The 20,509-nt window shown below is 43.8% G+C and overlaps 4 protein-coding genes across 4 annotated transcripts; 1 reads left to right on the top strand and 3 right to left on the bottom strand.

The window, feature by feature from the left end:
* Nucleotides 1–123: 123 nt before the first annotated feature.
* On the bottom strand, nt 124–5,116 carry LOC27207907 (tubulin glycylase 3A). Its single transcript, XM_016183538.3, has 4 exons — nt 3,052–5,116; nt 2,244–2,311; nt 1,739–2,183; nt 124–1,681 (listed from the first exon to the last, which is right to left on the bottom strand). Exons 1-4 carry the CDS (start codon nt 4,430–4,432, stop codon nt 597–599), a joined length of 2,979 nt encoding a protein of 992 aa, XP_016023821.1. The 5' UTR covers nt 4,433–5,116; the 3' UTR covers nt 124–596.
* Nucleotides 5,117–6,720: 1,604 nt separating this feature from the next.
* LOC6731261 (serine/threonine-protein kinase meng-po) lies at nt 6,721–19,998 on the top strand. The gene is made up of 2 exons (XM_002078384.4): nt 6,721–7,269; nt 18,271–19,998. Exons 1-2 carry the CDS (start codon nt 7,257–7,259, stop codon nt 19,626–19,628), a joined length of 1,371 nt encoding a protein of 456 aa, XP_002078420.1. The 5' UTR covers nt 6,721–7,256; the 3' UTR covers nt 19,629–19,998.
* On the bottom strand, nt 8,989–9,966 carry LOC6731262. Its single transcript, XM_002078385.4, has 2 exons — nt 9,491–9,966; nt 8,989–9,435 (listed from the first exon to the last, which is right to left on the bottom strand). Exons 1-2 carry the CDS (start codon nt 9,868–9,870, stop codon nt 9,027–9,029), a joined length of 789 nt encoding a protein of 262 aa, XP_002078421.1. The 5' UTR covers nt 9,871–9,966; the 3' UTR covers nt 8,989–9,026.
* On the bottom strand, nt 11,829–12,276 carry LOC6731264 (LON peptidase N-terminal domain and RING finger protein 3). The gene has a single exon (XM_002078386.4). It carries the CDS (start codon nt 12,217–12,219, stop codon nt 11,899–11,901), a length of 321 nt encoding a protein of 106 aa, XP_002078422.2. The 5' UTR covers nt 12,220–12,276; the 3' UTR covers nt 11,829–11,898.
* Nucleotides 19,999–20,509: the final 511 nt, after the last annotated feature.

A 20,509-nucleotide genomic window follows, 5' to 3' on the forward strand; every position in this document is an offset into this window, starting at 1 on the left:
ACGTATTACTTAAAATAATAACGTTTCAGAATCCGAGAATCAATGTTCTGGCCGCCAGTGGAGATCAATAAAACATACATATAAAATAACACATAAATAAAATATACAGTCAGGACCATTAGTTCCCAAATCGATTTAAATTTATTAAATAGATATAACAATTTTAGAATACAATAACTCTCGCAGATTTTCATAACAATTTTTGCAATAAATTCGTCTTAAAAACAATTATGTATTATGCTGGATTATGGTGTACTATTTATAAGGCATAATTAACGTATACCGAAGTTTTCGAACAATTACTAAATTACTAAAATCTAATAAAGTTTCTGATTTGAATATTTCTAAGATTTATTTGCTATAGAACTTTCGATTTATGTATGATTTTTTTTAATTTCATTTATTGAAGTATTCACAAAATAATTCGTCATCCTAAAATGTATGAACTTGTTTAAATATGTTGTCTAAAAGGCAGCTTATTCACAGGTTAAATGAAACCCGTACCCAGGTTGGGTAATGGATCTCCACTTGTACCTTTAAGGTACTGGAGTGGTAACTACGTTTTATTGACCAATCACGGCAGTTTCGGAGGTGTCTTAGCCGACCGGAAGTGCTGAAGCAGGAACCATCAGCGTGGAACCATTCAGCTTGTTGGCCAAAGCGGTTCGCGGGCTCATCATCTGGGCCTGGGAGAGCTGCAGCTCACTGGTGGCCTGCTTCAGAGCCGCCACGATGGGCTCTCCTCGATGCAGGGCCTGAACGGATATGCTAATGGGCAACCTCGGACCATTCGACTTCCGGCCAAAGGTCCGGCCAATGGCGTGCATGCCTGTGCTGTCGATCTCGGATTTGGTGCGGGTTAGGCGGCGCGTGGGCAAATTGGGCGGAGCAACCAAGGGTGGTCCTTTAGAGCGGGCCACAAAGTTGGAGGAGCCACCTGCTGTGGCCGCAATGTTGCGCAAACTGCGCCATTTCCGCTCGCTTATCGCCGCGGCCGTGGCTGAGTTAGCCACTTCCGGTCTCGCATCCTGCATGTTCTCATTTCCGTTGGACGAATAGTTCTTGATCAGGATCTTGAACTTTTTCTCCGTGCTCTCCACGGGATTAGTGGAACTCAGTAGAGGGCCACAGCTACGCTGGCGTTTGGGTGGCAAGGCGGTGCTCGGTATCTGCTCACCCGAAAGAGATCCCCCGGTATTCCTTTTGTGGGATGCACCTAGCAACTGCGTGATGGAACGACCCGCCTGCTTTAGGATGTACGAGCTGTGCGCTCCCGACGGCGGTGCCGTAAGGGCAGGAGCCGCCGATGGCGACTTCTGTGGCAGCTGGCTGCACAAACTGCTGCGACTGCTGCTCAGCGGCTCCACCATGTACTTCTCCATGTACTCGGTGGCATTGAAGGTGGGCATGGCACGGTGGATTCGCGATATACTCGTCGCCGGATGGATGATGGCCGAGCGCTGGCGGTAAACGCTGCTGGTGGCCAGCGAGCGCTCCTTTCGCTGCTGCTGGTAGTAGTAGTGGCCATGACCGCCGCCATGGTTCGCCTTCTGCAGCACCTGCTTGCCCTTCACAAAGAGGTTGAGGCCCATGTAGGCGGGAGTGGGTGGCACCACCTGGCGGTAGGCCAGCTCAAAGTTACCCATGTCCGCCTTGGGATCCGTGCGGCGATCGATAACAACTGGAGAGGATCGATAACAACATCAAAAGGGGTTTCGTTTGCCCGACTTCAACTCACCCTTGACAACATCCTCCAAACACTGGGGACACATGCGCGCCGTCACACTCGTGGTGGCTCCTAGATCCGGACTGGAGTTGATCTCGATGAGCCAGGGATAGAAATTCTCGCAGATCATGAAGTCGGCGCCGAAGAGCTCGAAGGTGTTGGGCCGTCGGTCCATGTTCTCCTGGGAGGCCAGCATACAGCCGACGATGGCCTTGCGCATTCCGGGAAAGATCCGCTCCAGCCACATGTTGTACTTGCCAATTTGACGGAGGTACGCCTGGAAGGAGTAGCAATCCCACATGTTCTCGCTGGGCAGGCGCTTGTCCCGCTTTCCATTGGTGTACTTCTTCTGGATGGCGTAGTTGGTCAGGTGCACGGACTCGTGGTGGTTGCTCAGACTGTACTCCTGTGAACTGAATCGCAGATAGCTCTCCCGGTAGAACCATACGACTAGAGGCTATGGATTGAGTAAAGGGGATTATTATGGGCTACTTGAAGTATGTTGGTATCCGCTCACCTGGGTGTTGGTTATCAGAAACCACTGCCGAATGTCGAACTTGGTTTGGAACAGAATCAATGGGCGTTCTGTAAGTACATAAGTACAAAAATGGTTAGCTTTTCCTTTGACATTAGTAACACTTTCTTAAATAAAATTACTTATTATAAATAAATCCTTTTCATATTAACAAAAATGTGTGTAAATATACTTCCTATAAAGAGAAAGAGAAAGAGTAAGGAAACCCCCATCTAATATACAGAACTAGTGACTATCAATTGACTATCTTCAGTCCGACCAATGACATTCCGGTCTGAATAATAAATCAATATCCTTGCGGCAAACCTGTTGCACTTCTCAGGCAGACAGACACAACAATAAAGAAAACGAGCACGACAACGACAGCGGGAAAAACAATGATCGCGTTTTTAGGCCAAATATTTATGCATTTATGTAGGCCTGTAGGCCTTTAGGCCCGGAAGCAGCCAGAGGCTCTGGGATGTTTGAGCCCATGTGCGTGCGTTGGGCGCCACAACTTACGATTCGAGCTCGTCGAAAACGAGGCCTACATAGGACGCGAAACAAAACAGCAGCTGGAACAACAAACTTTGGCACCGTCCTGATTTACGACCTACTTCCGTGTGTTTGTTTATGTTTTAATGTTTTAGACCTGCACTTAAGATGCTCTAGTCGCTATCGATTTGTAAATGTGGAATCCGTTTCAAGTAAAAGAAATAAATGAAATCGTATCGATTGATTGAAATTTAGGCCTTTCCCCCGCAATTTAAACTATGTAACTTACCAGATTTAACTGCTCTCCTTCACTCACCTATATACTTTTGCACCACATAACGGCTCTTGGAGGCAATCGAGGGATTCACGACGCCCAGGATTTTCTTGAGGTTGTCCATGAGGATGATGCCCCTGCCGCGGCACTTGTTGGCCGGCTTGACTATCCACAGATTCTGATATCCATCAAGACTGTACTGCGGCCAGTGCACCTTCATCTTGTCCACCAGCGAGAGGCAGCTCTTGACCATCGGCTCCAGCCGCTGGCCACCGTCGTGCTGGATGCGACCATCCTCGTTCACCAGCTGCTGGTGCTGGAACAGGAAGGCGTCCCATTCGTGCTCCCATATCTTGGGCGGATCCTCAAAGTCGATGTCATTGTGCTGGCAGCTATCGATGAACTCCACCAGGCGCTTGTAGGCGAAGTCTATCGCGGAGTAGGGTATCTTGCCGCTGCACGAGAAGACCGCATCGGAGCCCTGCTTGTGGTACTTGCAGAGCATGGCCCGCAGGAAGGCCACGCAGGCGGTCAGCTTGAAGTTCTCGATGAACTCGCCCAGCTCCTCGGGACTCCAGACGTTGTAGCACCTGGGGAAGTACATCTCGGCGGTGCCCTCCTCGAAGAACCAGTGGAAGTCGCGCAGCTGGCTGCACAGACCCTCCTTCGAAGTGAACGGCGCTCGGTGGAATTTGTTGATGGTCATGCCTGGGTTCTTGGCCTGGTCGATGTAGTCGCACTTCTCCTTCCGGTTCGTCCACAGGAAATCGACTGGCATGTGCTCCAGGAAGCGGGACATGATGTTTCGCTCGCACTTCTGCACATACTGGCGCCGCGTCTCACCCGCCTTCCTCTTGGGCAGCCGCTGGGTAAGGTCCTCGTAGGTCATCTGGCCCACCGGCATCACCTTTCGGTGCACGTCCAGCTTCTCCACCCAACCCCTTGTCAGCAGGGCGTTCCTCACGGAGTTGAAGCAGCCGCGGATGGTGAAGATCTTGTTTTGCTTGGCCGCCTCCTGTGCCTTCCGCCGCAGCTCGTTCATCCGCTCGGTGGTGATCCAGGTGCGTCTGGCCACGTAGTTGGTGGGTGCGCCCAGGGGGCAGGACTTGCTCGGTGGTGGTGTCCTAGCTGGCTGGTTCTCCTTGTTGCTGTGGTCGGGAACGCTGATGGCGGGTTCCTTCGGCGTGGCTGGCCGAGCCAGCTTCACTGGACTATCGCTCTGGGCGGGAGTCAGTTGGATCACTGGCACCGTCAGTGGAGCCACCACCCGGTTGGATGGCGTGGGTGGAGGTGCTGCCGGCGGTGTGACTGGCTTCTTGGCCAACGTGGCACTTGCACATTTCTGCGGCTGATCCCGATTCCGATCCCCGTCCGTCACCTGATCCCTGCTGCGATGCGGTTCACTGCTCGGACGCGTCTGCATGGCGGAAGCCTCGCCAGGCGACTGAGTACCAGCACTTGGCACTCGGACTGGGCCACTGGGTGAGTGGGTTGTTAATTCGCAGAGCCCCTGGCAACCATTGAGCCAGAAATAAGTTCACAAGTTCACTTCGGCAACGACTCTATTAATAGGTACATGCTCAACTTGGTGGCTTCCTGGGCCTGTCCATTGTCCTTAGTCGGGATGCCCTTACTCCATAAGATAATATAATCCATGTTCTGTGCTTTTTATTAGATTAAATTCATTAGCTTCATATAGTTTCTTCATATTAGTTTGTTTCTTCCGATTATAATATATTTATACACTTGTTTAAAAACACCAAATCCAAGAAAGAGTATTTGAGAATCGGTAGAAAGAGTTATCATGGCTTTTACTTATGTTATAGGTTGGGAGCATAGTTTTTGCACTTTTCACGTTGGGTTAGGTCGAATAAGAATGTATTTTAGTGACAGATACTTTTACAAAGCTGGTTGACATAAAAATAACCTTTAAAGAGGATTACTAGCCAATTTTGAGGTGAGATAGTGTTGATTAGATAATCTGAGTGTTTACAAAATGTGTATAATTTGAAGATTTAGAAATTCATATTTAAACAAGTTTCACTAAAAGGTAGATACGAATGCGACCCATCCCAGTACTCTCCGGACTCCAAGCGAAACATATGCTCCTCGGCACCGCGTAATCCTGCTTATGTGAATGATGTTTTGGCACGATACCTGTTTGTTTCCAACGATGCCGTGGAGCGGAAGAGCCAGTGGGTGTCGTCGTCATTGCTGTTGTTTGGTGTTGGTGTCATCGCTGGCGTTGTCGTCACTGCCCACGTCAGGTGGGTTGGAAACGGGTGGGGGAGGAGCGGTTGATGGATGCACTGCTGCTTGCCACGGCGGTCTTGTCTGCGCAATTTGTGCAATTTTCGCAATGGCGAGTAAAAGGGAAACTTTTCAATTATTTGTAAAATAATCAAGTTAACTGCCACCACAATGGGAGATCGGGGTGAGCGATTATTGGGTTACGTTGGACTCACCCCGGAGGCCTTACGTCAGTGCCATGTGCCCGGGACGGAGACGCCACCTTGTCCCTTCCTCAAAGGGTATCTGGTTCAAGGACATTCCGGCCGCAAAACTTGATTCGTAGCGGTTTTTGCACGGATTTTCGCCGGAGTTGCGGCAAAGTTGTTGTCAGTCGGATACGGAGCACACACGGCAACACCTTTGACAGGATTGGGACTCCGACTCCGGTGTCCTTGCGTGCCGACAAAGTTAAGAGACCGCCCATCCTTGTCTACTTTATTTGCATTGCATTAAAAAACCGACTGGTATTGGGATTGCCAACACAGTTGTTCCTGCAACGGGGGCGGTAATTAATTTCGGTGGGGCGGGATGATGTATTCGGATCGGGTGGGCATAACCTGGTAATTTGAGGTAATGCGCTAGATTAAGTTTATTTACTTTGAAGGCGGAGCCGGTTAGGAATTACCTCTGATTTGGGTTAGGGAGTTTGACAAGAAGAAAGTGATGCGCTTGAGTTGGTTTTAAAGTGGAAAGTAGGTAAATATGAAGAGAGAAATATCTTTCTGACTTAAAAGCATTAACTGATTTTATTCAAACTGTAATTATTATTTTTTATAAGTGTTATGATTAAAGAAAAACACTAAAGAGAAAATCTGTTCTAAAAGTCATAAAAAAGAACTGGATTGTAAAATCTTAAATGAATATTATATATAAAAAGTTCAGAATAACTTTAATTTGCTTTATTCACATTTATTAAAAATCTATCTATTATAACTAGTTAGTTATCACCTAATCCGCCCCTGAAAATTGAATGAACTTTCGCCAGGATGCGTTGAACCCAGTGCAAAATCATTCGGTGGCAAACTACAACTGCCAGCCACAAAGATGAAAGCTTTTACGAAAAGAGCTTTTCTCCAACATGGAATCGGAGAAAGAGAACGCAGGCGAAGAGAGGGCAAATATTTTAAGAGAGTTTTAGCGCCAAGTAACTTTTTTTAAATTCAAAAGCTAAATTACAACCAATTAAAAATTCGTATTTTTTATTTTTACAAAAATAGTGTGTTGCAAAATAATAATCATATATTGATTATATAAATGGGGCTGGAATAAAATGTTTGCTTCAGAAAATGATAGCGTATTGTTTGTGCATCAAGTGAAATAAAGTGCGAACAGTATTCCTTAAGAGCTTAAAAGCTAAAGTTGCCGACGAACGCCTTCGGCTGTCGGTTTTTGCTTTTCCATGCAAATATAAAAACCGAACCGTCTGGGAAATGGGAAATCATTCATAACGGAAAACTCCTGGCGTGCGGACGTGAAAGTGCCGTGATTTCTACGTTGATTTCTGTCGCGTCTTTCGCTGCTTGTGTTTTGTGTATTTTCGCCATTTGCCCACTTATTCTTTGCGCCTATACTGCCCGCTACTTTAGTATCCGTTCGGAAAAACAAAAAGAAAATCGTGGCGAGCAAACAAGTCAACTAAAATATCCCATTCATCTTGTTCTGCCAACTTATTTCTAATTGTGAAGCAACCTTGAATTTCCAACTCGCGCTGGAAATTGCTAAACAAAAACAGCGCGCAAAATCTATTGTTTACCGAAAACTAGTCAATTACCAGCGATTTTCGCCTATTGCAATGTGACTTTCCAAGTGTGATCGCAGCTTTTTTGACGTTTTGTTTGGCCAAGAGGACACTTTCAAATATCGGTTACTAACGGTATTCAATAAACGCGCTTAATAAGTGCATTAGAGGATTACGGATCTGGATTATACTGATCAGGAAAAGCAAATCTTCTGAAATGGGCACTATCGGTGAGTAATTCTATGTCTCACTTTTTGCTTTTCCCTAATTTCAGTCATAAATTCAAAACTAAACTTAAAGTATCCAAGAAAAATTGCAAACAAAACTCTGTTATCATCGTGAAATTCTAACATATTTAAGTGCCGAATTTATAATTTGTATATAATTTCAAATTCAAATGTATGCGAATCATGAGTTTATATGGTTTGGTTGCTTTGCTTGAATTAATTATACTTCGTTTTCTGATCCAAGACTATCATTAAAATAGTTTTCCCAGGTTGAGCTCGTATCTTTTTCCCGGAATGTCTCATTTTCCTACTGCTCCCCAAAAGGCCTAGTGATTCTCGGAATGGTTCTTCATTTGAGTGCTGTAATTGCTAGTGGTTATCCAACAGTTGCCTGCCATCCATTCCGATTATCCTTTGTTTGGCCAGGACAACTCCACACGAGCCGAGCTCAGTGGTGACCCAACACTGTGTTTATGTAAATAATCCTTTTCAGAGAGCTCACGCAACACGAGCGAGATTCTTTTCAATCAAATAGGATGTGGATGTCCGTCCCCTCGGACGCCAACGCCTCGCTCATTTCCATTTTCGTCCTGCTGCTTCGCTGCGCTGCTTGCTTTTCAATTATCCTGGCTAAAAATAAACCGAGACAGCCCACATGGAATACCCAACCACTTGGACCGGCTTTTAACACCAGCCCAAAAAGAAAAATTTGATATGTATTTATATATATATATAGAGCGAGAAGAAAAGCACAGCAAGCGACAAATGACAACGACGTCATTATCATAAACATGGTCTGCCCGCGAAAATGTCATGAATTTTGTTTATCCAAAATGTATAAAATAAACTAGGCGGCTGGGGATAGACCCTAAACTCATAATCGAATGACGCACGAGCCTCTGATTTTCATCGCCCGTATTAAAATGAGCATACATACGAACAAGTATGCGGCTGTGGCAGCCGGTCATTAGCCAGGTGGTTCTCGTATCCTTGGTATCCTTGGTATCCTTACAATTCACAATCCTTTGGGGGCCGCCCACAAATGCGCTCTGATTGCCATCTCGGTGGGGTGGGGTGACGGGCTCTTCTGCCTCAATGGGTTCATTGTGATGAGCCCCACACGACAGTTGCATACTCAAGTGCCACCTGCGGTCCTTTTGAATGCCATCCTCGGGATGTGACTTGTGCCTGACCGAATCGCATTTAACACGCTTCAGCTCAGCTCGTGAAACATCCTCGAACAAGTTTCTTGCTGGCGCTGCTGAAAGTTCAGGGGTGAATAAAACCATTGATAACAGAAGTGACCCTGCCTTCATGGCCCTGCAACATATTATGCCCATGACAGTGTGGCCATTGAATAAAGGTCAATTTCGCAATGTCTCTGGGCCCTCATGTCAATTTAACTTTTCAATTGCAGATTAGCTCAAATCGGGTTCTTTATATTACATTAGTAGACAGGGTTGCATTTAGAGTGGATAACGGTATTATAACAGGATTATATGGATGAGCTGCTGAGAGCACTACTGCAAGATAAACAACTTCATCTTGCAGGAATTGGAGCGCCTCCAACCTGCTGTCCCGCTATAAGAGGCACATGTGGGGGAAACCGAGCTAGCATCACCAGAAGGGCTTCTGTTTATTGGGAGCAGAGCCCCACAAATGTTAATGGGACGCTCATTAATATTGATTAGTTGTTTTAGGCAGCCAATAAATCGAATTTCATTTAATAGGGCTTCTATTTATTGCACATTTTGGCTTGATTAGATGCGACTGACATACTTTAAATTTGCTATGTTTTGGTGTGAACACTTGAGCTTCAAGATGGGGCAGGTTGGTATGGGGTACATGCACTTGCAGTAGACAAATTGATTGTTAAGATACTCCTCAAACTCCTCCATGGCGGATTCGTTTTGAAGCAGATCCCGGTACTCCTCGACACTCTCCAGATTCACGGGATCCAGCTGATGCATGAAGCACTTGAGCTTCAGCACCGTTGCGTACAAATAGTTAAAAATGTCGACGGCCATGATCTTGTGGTACCTGATGCTTCTATGATGGCTATCGCCCATGATGAAGGGCGTTTCCTGGGCCTTGTCCAGCCGTTCGTAGGCGGCATAGAACTCCTTGCACTGCTGATTGATTTCCATCAGGGTGTTTTTCATTTTGTTGCTACAGGAAGAGTGCCATGTTAATCATTTCGCAAACCAAGTGGTATGCAACTCACTTTGAAGCTCGCAGCACTTCCAATTTTTCCTCATACTCGTTGATAATGGCCTCCTCGGTGGACAAGGTGTACACTTCGGGATAGCGGCAGCTCTGCTCGGAACTGATCAGGATCAGATATCGCTGGGTTAGCAGCCATATCCGTTCAACCAGTATCTTTTGGGCCTTCATTTCGCACTTGTATAGATTGTAGTATTCCTTATACCGCATCTCCAGCTTGATAAGGAGACCCAGAACTTCTGCCTCAATCCCGTAGTGCTTCTTGAGCTGCTTGGTTAGATGCGGCTCCTCCTCCTCCACCTTGTTTGGTCTGTTATCCGATCTGCGCTCCAACTTGTACGCCACTATGGGTTCCAACAACAATTCAACTCTGTGTTCCATTTTGTTTATAGACCACGTGTGTAGGGTGTGTGTGTGTGTGTGGTAACTGCCTGACTGTCTAAGAAAATCGTCTAGATGTTTATGTAAAATGGATCTGCCTTCAAGGCAGACTAGATGATTTAGTCTGGGCTAATACTACCCATCAATTTGGGTGCTCATCTCTTTCGTCAGTGGCCTATTAGATCTCTAAGGTTGAACCAATTTGTTTGGCATCGGTCGAATGAAAATCCTCTGAGTACTGACGAAAAATCACTTTTAATTAAGATCAGATGAAAAGATGAAGATTTATATTTCACTTGGGCCAATTTAAAAAAGATTTGTCTGCCAAAAACATGTACGTAAAAAAGAAATCAGCTCCTCAATCGATGAATAGCATGTGATAGTTAGATATAAATATACAAAATATAATATTTAAACGATTGAAATCAGTCGGGCGGCAGAAAAGTGCTTTGATTGATTCGATTTTCGAGCACTTTCGGCATTCGAATGCATTGGAACGGAAATCAAATTAGCCAAATACTGCAGTGCTGCTGATTTTTCCGAGAGCCCACCAACTTATACAATGTACACACAGGAAAATCCGTTGGCATATGTATATGTATGTATTTCTTGTTAAATGCGTAATTTTTCCGTATTCCTATTTCGTTGGGGATCATTAATGAAGTGCGAAGCCAATTGCCGCCAGTGGAACATTTAATATATCTGTTGCGATATGAGGGAAATTCGAACTCGAGCAAACATTGCTCATATCCAAACGATTTTTCAATATCACTCAAATAAACAAAAGGAAAATGCGAGTGCAGAGTGCGGAAAGTGTGCGCGTATTTAATGCGCCCTAATTGGAAAATTGTGTCGGAAATATTGACGGCTGTCAAATGTAAATGGTAAGGCGAAAGGTAAATGTTTAAAAATATCATGAAGTGAAATGCTATAGCCACAATGATCGTTCAAAAACCTCACAATCTGGCTACTGCAATACTCAAATTTTGTTTTGAAACATTACATTTTTCTTCTCAAAGAAAAAGAGTTGTGAAAGGAAATATTAAAAGAAATGTTCAACAAAATATCCACATTTCGCACATCACGACTGAGCGTTGTTTACGATTTCGGAATTTTTAATTGCCACAGCGGCACACGCGGCGTATGCGCGATGTCTTCTTCGGTGTAATGTGTTTAGGCTATTTTGGACCAGACAAGTGCTTCTTGTGCGCCCTCAAGATGTGTTTTCTCAACACCAAATTGTTAATGTGCAATTAATTCTGGCGAGAGGTTGCAAAATATTTTTGATTGTGTTCAATTAAGAGGCGAAGGTGCAATGAACCTCTTGAGATAATTGAAAAAAAAGGGAAAAAATAATGCAGTATTCGTTCTGTGGGTAAATTTGAAAAATGTATCGTTTTGGGTATGTTTTTTCTAGTTCTTTACACTAAGTGGGCTAATCAAGCTATACAAATTAAGAATATTAGCCAGGACAATTGGTTAATATTATTAAAATGACACTAAGCTTTAACACACTATTAATTAATTTTTTATAATTACTTTAACATTTTGAATTTTGAATAATTTCTTTTTACAATATGCACTTCATAATGCATCGCAGTGCTCTAGTGTGGTTTATATCATTCCTGCCAGCCGCATCTTTCGCTTTCTACGCGTTGAGCCGTGGGACAAGGTCGTGCCGTCGGCAGTCGGCTGCTAGAAATATTATGGCTAACCGAGAGATAAAGTATATATGTTTCTATGTATCTGTATCTGTATCTGTATCGGTAGCTGTGCCGCACTGCACAGGTCTTTGCGGCCCACTGAGTCTGTGTCCCGTGCGTTTGTGACGCGCTTTTTGCCATTGACACGCAATAAAAATATGTGCTCGAAAATTTTAAAAACTCATAATAATCACATTAAAGATTCGATGGTGTATATATATAGGGTATCTGCTGTTAGTAATGTAAACGATAGTATAATATAAATATACGATATATTGATGATTGAAATATAATTATTTAATGTGAACACATGTGAACTTCCGAATTAGATGTAAATGCGAAAGAAGTCCATCACAAACTTCTTGCACAGCGGACAGTAGTGCAATTGATCCAAGGCGGTGGTCAGGCATTCCTTGCAGAAGATGTGGCCGCAAGTGGTGGTCACCGGCTGATCGAGAAGACTCTTGCAAATGGGGCAAAGGTAGTAGCCACTGTTGCTATCGGATAGGAGCCTCACGACTGGCGGTTCCTCATCAGTTGTGGTCAAGTCAATGGTGTCCAGCGGCTTTATTCCGTCGCCTGCTCGACGCAGTCCCTCCATTTTCAGTGGCTTCCAGTGCAACAGACTGAGCCAGGATGGAAACATTTGTTCACTTTTTGCAAATGTGCTTATACTTACTATGAGCAATATAAGACTGAATTGGAACGCAAAGGTTGCTTGAAGTCTAAAACTTTCACTTTAACATTCCGAAATTTAATAACTTCAAGTAGTGGTGGGACTAGATATCTTTGAGATTTAAAATTTACAAATATAAACAATGGCAGAGTCCAAAAATACTGGGCGATTGCTTTTTAAAAAAGAGAAAGCAAAGTGAAATGCGTGGGGGAAAAGCGGTGAACGCCTTTCTTCTCATCTTATGTTTTCCTGACGCCGAAGAAAGCATTTTTATTTAAATTCGTATGAATATACGTACGGGCATATACGTGTGTAGTATTTAATAAATTATTAATTTTTGCTACGCTCTTGCCGCTCAAACATCACATGAATCGTCTATTTGGTCGGGCCAATAAATGTCTATTATATAAATGGAAAATATTTACGCAGATTGAGCTTTATATGTGTGTGTGTCATCAAAAATAATATTTCTAATATTTCGATTGAACATTCATATTATTTCTTTAATTAATGTCTTTTTCTTGGGAATATTATTGGATCACGACTTATTTTGGAAGGCGTGCTACCTTTGCAAATTTTTTGACATTTTGAAAGCAATCCACTTGGGTCAGTGGTTCAAAAACCACTTGAAAATAAGTCGGTTTCAACCAGTTTTCAAATATAGTCTAGACGCTGTTTTTTGTTTATACTAGATACACGTGATGATGTTTTCGCCATTGGGCTTTCTCTTGAAATGCTTTTGTTATTGTCCCCGCCAGTCTAGAAAATGTTCTTTCACTTTTATTTTACTGCTATGTTTATTCGTATTAAGTAAATGCGACTTTTGAGCGCATAAAATGACAATTTGTTTGTTTACCTACGCGAATTGCAATCATAATTGTGGCCACTTATGGTGATGATGATTGCGTATTGATTTATAAAATTCGAAATATTAAAGCCACTTAATCAATCTTTTGCAATCGGTTGCTCTGCGGTTTATTACTCTAATCGAAGGATAAACAAATCAAATGGCAGGCAATTGATCACTGAACAATTGTGCAGACCAAACTCAATGGATTTCCTTTGCTAATATCCGCTTCCTGATAGTGAAAAAAACTCGACTAATTATTTCACTCATCGCAACTTAAAGTTGACGTCAGGTGCCGCGGCCGACAGAATTTTCCTCATTTAGCTTGCAGTGCAAATATTATTATTAGCATTACTTACAATTATTTACGAGCGTTTTCAGTGTTCCGCGAACACATATTACAGACCCAAGACCACATGAGAGATATTAAACAGCAATTGTTTGGCCAGCAGTATTTTACCATTTGCACAAGTACTAAGCTTCATCTTGGGATCGTTTTTTTTTCAATAAATGGCCCACTTAATATATTTAATATGTATATCCTAACCTTCGGCGCGGGCAAACTATTCAGATATTATTTATGGGGTCTGCTCCATTGCACATTATTCATTTCGGAAATTCCTGCAAAGACTTTGCCATCGATCTACTAGAGCTGTGATAAATGATTTTACGTAGACACTTGCCTTGACCTTACCTTGAAAACTGTCAGCTACATGAATTTTTTACACGATCTGCTCAGTTTTTTTTTTTCCATTCATTTTCGTTTGCGCGTAATTACAAATTTGTTCGCCACACAGGAGGCTATTTATAAGCATTTTACTCTCGCATTTAATGTGAAATAAAGGCGAGCAAATTAAATAAATCGTAAAGGCGGAACTATTAAAATAAATTATGAAAACAGTGCCGTGGGCGGCGACTTGCGGCACTCACTGTGTGCCCTGGCCCCAAAAGTTCCCTTTCACCTCTTTCACCCACATATGCACCATTTTAACCCTGGCATGCGGACCACTCAAGCGCCACTCAGCGTGAAGGTGTTGCTGAAGGAGCCGCCTGTCTCTGCCTGGATCCTTGCATCCTGGCCAGCAGCTCGGCATCCTCACTTGCCACCTGCCGCTCGTGATGGTCATGTGCGCAAATCTCCAAGAGCAGCTGCCTCCGGTTGGTTTCGTGGTCCTCTAGAGTGCTGTCATATATGAATGTTTTTCGTGGACTGGGCGGGAGGGGCGTGTACACGCCTACTTTTCTAAAAATATGCTCCGTGGCCAAGAGATAGGGTGAAAGCGAATTGAATGGATTTAAACGTGTTTAATAAATACGAAAAAAGAAAATATACAAAATTCGCATTATTCGAATGCTCTCGCGTATCAAAACTCATTCGCTGCCTAAGACGTAGGATCCAGACATAAAAAAGATCTCTTAATATTATTTATTTAATTTCGGGTTTTGTTGTTTCGCCGTTATACATTAAACACCTACTATATGTATTTAATTTTATTTCTTTCTGTTTATTTTGGTTTTTGTTGCCTTTGGTCTGGCTTGTGGGCGCAGCGGAAATTTTCTTTCAAGTCGTTAATTTTTATTGAATTGTTGTATAATATGTTATATTCTGCTTACGAAAACTTGTTCGACAGGGAGTGGAGCAAGTGTTGGACAAGCCTGAAAATAAATATTAGGAATTTTTCCAAAACACCGCATACAAAGTAATTGGATTATTCATTCGTTAGCCAAAATGTTGGCGATTAACGGCTTCCTCCTTAGCTAATTTATAAATAATAAATCCATTCCTTCTGTATTAATTATTTCCATCTTTAAAAGCGGAAAAGAAGAAAACTCCTAGAACTACCTCATTGCTTTTTATCCCTTCTAGTACTTACAAAAAATCCAAAAAAATTACATCTTCTGTATTGTAATTGAACTATCTTGACCCAAATTCAAGTGCTGTTGTAAACAGCCATTAGGTATACAAAGAAGTGCGCAGATATAAATATAGATTGGATTGAATTTTCCATGGGAAACGGAAGCGCGGCGGCAGCAGATTGTCGTAGGTCCCCCAACCCTATGGACTTTCCGACTTTTCCCAGTTGCCGTAGGTCCTGAAAATCAACTCAAGTTTTTCCGCCCACATCAAAGTGCGGGGCATTAAGCGAACCAGTTGCGTTGATTGGGCAATCAGATTGGATCAATTGTTTTAAATACTCGATATGGTGCTGCCTGAACAGCTGGGGGGATTGTCCGGTCGATGGTCCCTAGTCAGTGGTCTCCGGTCTCTAGTCTCTGGCTTGTGGTCTCCAGACTGCCGACGCCTGGCCCGGGCAATTCATCATGGCTGGCTGGATTGGCGCTGGTCTAAAAGTGTTTGCGTTTATTTTGTAATAATAGGCAACTTACAATCCGATGGAGACCCAGAGGCAGCCTCGTCGGCCCGTGAGTGGGTCTATATCTGTGCCTGTATGTGGCACGCCGACCGACAACGACTTGCCGATTGACGTCAGCAATGCCCCCAAAGTCGCGCACGGTGTCGGGCGGGTTGCCAAGCAGGCGGGAACCGGGACACCAGTCGCTGGTGGAGACCGTCGACCGTTGTGGATGCGGGGTAGGGGGCTAGGTGGGCATGCGGGGGCTCGAGGATTGGCGGGTATGGGTACGGCATTTTGTCAGTCACTCATACGAGAGTTGGATGCTGTTGGATGCCGGGCTCATCTGTTCTGCTCTTCGCCCAAGGCGAGCGTATTGATTCTCTGGAAGCCCTCGAGTGCTTAAGAGCTTCAGACGCTGTCTTTATCATTAAACAAAAAGTTATTAAATATAATATGAACAATTCCAGGGAACACAAAGCTAATTATCATTGGTAGCTCATAAAGTATATTTCATTGACTTATGCTTATGAGTACATGCAAGCTTCGTTTTGCATGTGAATACTTAACAGAAGGATCAAAAGGACATAAATACTTTGTTAAAATCATTTTATTTACATATGATTTAATATGATTATATATATGATTTCTAACTTGTTGAGTGCATTGGCAAGTCGCCTATAATGCTGCCCAATATTTTTCCTTTGGCAGGTCGCGTCTCCTGGCGCCTTTGTTGCAATTGCATTTCACATTTCAGTGCGGGACGACCGTTCACATGGATGTTTGTTTATTTTGAGCCACTGTTTACACGACTCCCCTTTGCCGGCAGATGATTTTCACGGAAATTCTGACTTCCACTATATATTTAGCCCAGCGAAATGCATCTGCAGGGGATTGCCTGCTGACCCTTTTTTTTTTTGGCTCATTTGTTTGTTTGGCTATTTTTGGGCGTGCAAAGTGTTTCTGCCGCAATGAGAATATCAAGATGAAATGGCCATATCATTTGGATTGAGTGCGTCAGGAGGCGGTGCGAATTTTGGTGGGAAAGTGAAAGTTTGATTTATGAGCACACGCAGGTCGCCGAGACTTTCGTTCGTCTGTTTGATGGTTTCGTACCACTTATAATTAGTCTTACCATATCTTTTAGCTGGCCAAAAAGTTTAGTTATCGCTTTTGAGGGATCTCTCTGCGGTTGGACATTAGCCAATTACCTCTGGAACGGAAATAGAAACTGACAGAAAAAAAAACCGAAAGAATATCCAAAAACTCAGACTTGTTGCTGCCAAAAAGCACTCTTCAATCTAATGGGTCTACTTTTTTTTGGGGGTTAATGGGGTACAGAAGACAGCATACTTGACCCCTTATAATAGATTCTACTTCCTGTTACAATAATTCAGCAAAAATTATATATCTTTCGATGAAGAAGATATAAGATGCAAAGCCTTAGTCAATAAAAAGTCAAAAGTCATAAAATATCTTTATTTATATTATTATATTAATTTCCATTCCTCTGTAAATGTTTCAGGACTTGTCTCTTATAGATTTGCGAAATTAAGCAGCTCATTTAATTTTGTAAATCAGGCAAATTTAACAAAATGTCCCATAACTATTTATACTTGGTCTTCACAGCAGTACTGATGCATATATTTGGACCCACCTTGAATGGCGTTCATAAATTTCTCGACCAAAAATGCATTTCTCGCATGCCTTCGCCTAAAGTATTTTCCGCCAGCGTCTGATAGTAATTTGTCTTATTTTCAAATAGATGTAATTACTAATTCGGTGATTCTCCGCGTGACACTAGTGACACCAAATGAAATACGAGCAAGAGTCACGATTTTGATCGTTTAGAGTATAGATGAAAATTTAGTGTCAAAAACAATTCGCGCGAAAATTGTGAACAAAAACAAATCAAGCGAATCACATCACGCCCTATAAATGTTTTGATATTCCAGCTAACGCATTCTATATGCAAACGATGTGTGTCTGTCCGTGTCCCATTCGGCTGCAAATCAAATGATTTTCCGCGATTTCCCCGACTATAAATGATAGCCAGTGGAGGTGGGAGTGTTGCGGCTGGCACTACGCAGATTGCGGATACCAAAAATCGGAGCAATCGTTCGTCTGCAGTGACTAACTGCTGACGTCTTTGCCGCCCGGCCCGTATATATCTGTATCTGTATCTATATCTATCTATCTATATAACTCACATCGAAGGCAGTCCAGCCCAGCCCAGCCCATCTACGCAAATTCTGCACTAACTTTGTCACAGACAATTTGGCGACGACATCGTCTATTTCTCAGTCTTGGACTTGGTCGTGGGCGTGGGCGTACTCCTTCTCGTTATGGAGGAGGGCTGTAAAACGCTTTTCTATGTTCCGCTGCCCGATAAATTAATAATTCGTATTGTGGAACAACAAATGGACACATAAAAGCAACCGGAGGAGCACATCAAACGCTGGCAGTAAATCATAGAAGCCAAGTGAACAAAAATAAATCCAATTAAAGATGCTCAGAGTGACACAACATTGTGTTTAATTTGTGGTTAGTTAAGTTGAGGTGTGAATGCGTATAAGGTGTTGCCATGGGCGGGAAACTCAATTATATTATGATTGAGGCCTGATAATGACGTATCTATTATGGTTTTCTAACCTTGAGATTACCTAGTCAACCCACATATATTAGATACCGTCTTAGACTAGCGAAATCATTATAGGTTTGCTTAAGAGTTAATAATCATGTTTATATATTTAAACAAAATATGTATAATGAGCCCAGTTATGTTAAAAAAATTTCTTCGTTTTCTTGTTGATCTTGCAGAGAAACGCTCATTCTCCTTCCGGCTGCGTCGATCCTTCGGCGACGGTGGCAGCACCAACAGCCGCAACAGCAACAACAACAGCAGCACCTGCACCAACCACAACAACCAGAAACGATGCAGCACTCCGCTGACGCCGACGAGCACCAGCACGGGGCGACTGGAGGTTCCTGGAGCGGCCAGCGTGAGCCGCCGGAGCAGCATCTACAAGAAGCCGGACAAGAACGACGGCGGGCAGATCCATCTCATTCCGGACGTGGAGCTGCCGCTGATGACCTTCGCCGACCAGTACAACATAGAGAAGACGCTGGCCGAGGGCTGCTTCGCCAAGATACTGCTGTGCCGGCACAGACCCACCAATACGCTGGTGGTGCTGAAAGCGGTACATGCCGAGCTGACCACGATCAAGGAGTTCCAGAAGGAGTTCCACTACAACTACGAACTGTCGCATCACCATCACATACTAAGCGCCTATGCAGTGGCCTTCCAGACAATGGACTACTACGTGTTCGCCATGGAGCACGCCCCCTACGGCGATCTGGCCTCCAACATCGGACCCAACGGCCTGCACGAGAACGCCTGTAAACTGATCTCGGAGCAGCTGAGCTCCGCCCTCGGCTTCATGCACTCCAAGAGCCTGGTGCATCGCGACCTGAAGATCGAGAATATCCTGGTCTTCACGCCGGACTTTACGCGCGTGAAGCTGTGCGACTTCGGAGCCACCACGAAGAAGGGTCTGCTGGTACACAAGGTGAAGCACACGTGGACCAGCTGCGTGCCGCCGGAGCAGCTGGAGCTGATCAAGAACGAGCGCTTCCAATGCCTGCCCGTCAGCGATTCATGGCAGTTCGGCATCCTGCTGTACAACATCCTCACGGGCAATCCTCCCTGGCAGTCCGCCGATTGGGTGAAGGACCAGTCCTATGCCAACTTCATGAAGTACGAACAGCGCAAGACCACCAAGGTGCCGGACAATTTCCGGCGCTTCTCGCCCCGGCTGATGCGGTGCTTCCGAAAGTATCTAAGCCACGATCCCGAGGACCGCTGCAAGATCACCGAGGTGGCCAAGTACATGAAGGACCGCTGGGTGGAGTGCCGCATCTCCACCTCCAAGTCGGCCACCCTCATCTCGCCCACCAACCACGACCAGGACTCCTGCATCTACCTCAACCAGCGGGAGGGTCGTCTCTCCGGGGATGAGAACAAGCTGCGCTTCAAGCGGATGATGTCCACCTACGGCCTGGACATACCCATCGACCAGGCGATGGTGCGGCGGCGGGTATGGGACTGGCTCTCCACCTGCGACGCCAACTTTGATCCGGACGTGGAGAGTCTGCACGCACTTGACCTGTTGCAGTAGAGTAAGATAAATCTTCAGCTAGGAAATCCCTCCGAGAAACCGGAAAACATAAATATGCTTAGAAACATTTTTGGATTTTTCCAAAGATTTTTGAAAACAAAAAACAATGAAATCGCTGTGTAAATAAGACGATATCGCCCAATTAGAAAGCGGAACCGGGATGTATATCATCATCCTGAACGGAAACGGTTTGAATTTGTGGATCTATAAGATCGTTTTTGTAGAGCAGAGAAGTCACTTCTCGACGGTTTTTTCTGTTGTTCTGCGAGTGCAAAATGCCAGAACTGAAATTAAGTATAACTTTATATAGATGAATTTTGGTAAAACTAAGTAGTAAGAATTTATAGGATAATAAATCCCGCTATAAGATTAAAAAAAACACGTCAACGGATAACTTTCCAGTAATGTTACCCTTCTAGTCTTCCGCTCGATGATTTTCGTAATACTCTCTATGTGTGTGTGTATGAATGTAGTTTTTTAAGTGTACTATAATGTGTGATTTACGCGTTACTTACTTTATGTGTCGGGATACAAACTACTGCAATTATCTAGAAATATACCTTAAAGATATGTAAGGAGTGCCCTTTGGCGCATTCACGACCAATTATTAGACGGCTAAGATTTGTTTTATATCTGTCATAGACTAGATGTGTATTTATGTAGTTATCCTTATAATGATCCCACACTGAAACGATTTTGTACATACTATTTAGTTGCATACGACTGTCAAATGATACTTATATGTCTCTTTACCAGTTAATACCCTATGTATACCTATAAAATGCTAAAAATATATAGTGCCATAAACTGAGTTTATTTAAAAAACGATTCTTTCAATATACTCGTTAACTAGTGGAATCCAGTTTCCACAGTTTACCACA

Source organism: Drosophila simulans, chromosome 2L (genome assembly GCF_016746395.2).
Source record: "Drosophila simulans strain w501 chromosome 2L, Prin_Dsim_3.1, whole genome shotgun sequence".
NCBI lineage: Eukaryota > Metazoa > Arthropoda > Insecta > Diptera > Drosophilidae > Drosophila > Drosophila simulans.

Excerpts from the sequence above, each read along its gene's own strand:
- LOC27207907 (XM_016183538.3), bottom strand. The coding sequence starts at position 4,432 with ATGCAGACGCGTCCGAGCAGTGAACCGCATCGCAGCAGGGATCAGGTG. Across the intron at positions 2,312-3,051 it reads TGTGGTGCAAAAGTATATAG|AACGCCCATTGATTCTGTTC; the intron begins GTGAGTGAAGGA and ends ATGTACTTACAG. Across the intron at positions 2,184-2,243 it reads TTCTGATAACCAACACCCAG|CCTCTAGTCGTATGGTTCTA; the intron begins GTGAGCGGATAC and ends CTCAATCCATAG.
- LOC6731262 (XM_002078385.4), bottom strand. The coding sequence starts at position 9,870 with ATGGAACACAGAGTTGAATTGTTGTTGGAACCCATAGTGGCGTACAAG. Across the intron at positions 9,436-9,490 it reads GAAGTGCTGCGAGCTTCAAA|CAACAAAATGAAAAACACCC; the intron begins GTGAGTTGCATA and ends CTCTTCCTGTAG.
- LOC6731264 (XM_002078386.4), bottom strand. The coding sequence starts at position 12,219 with ATGTTTCCATCCTGGCTCAGTCTGTTGCACTGGAAGCCACTGAAAATG.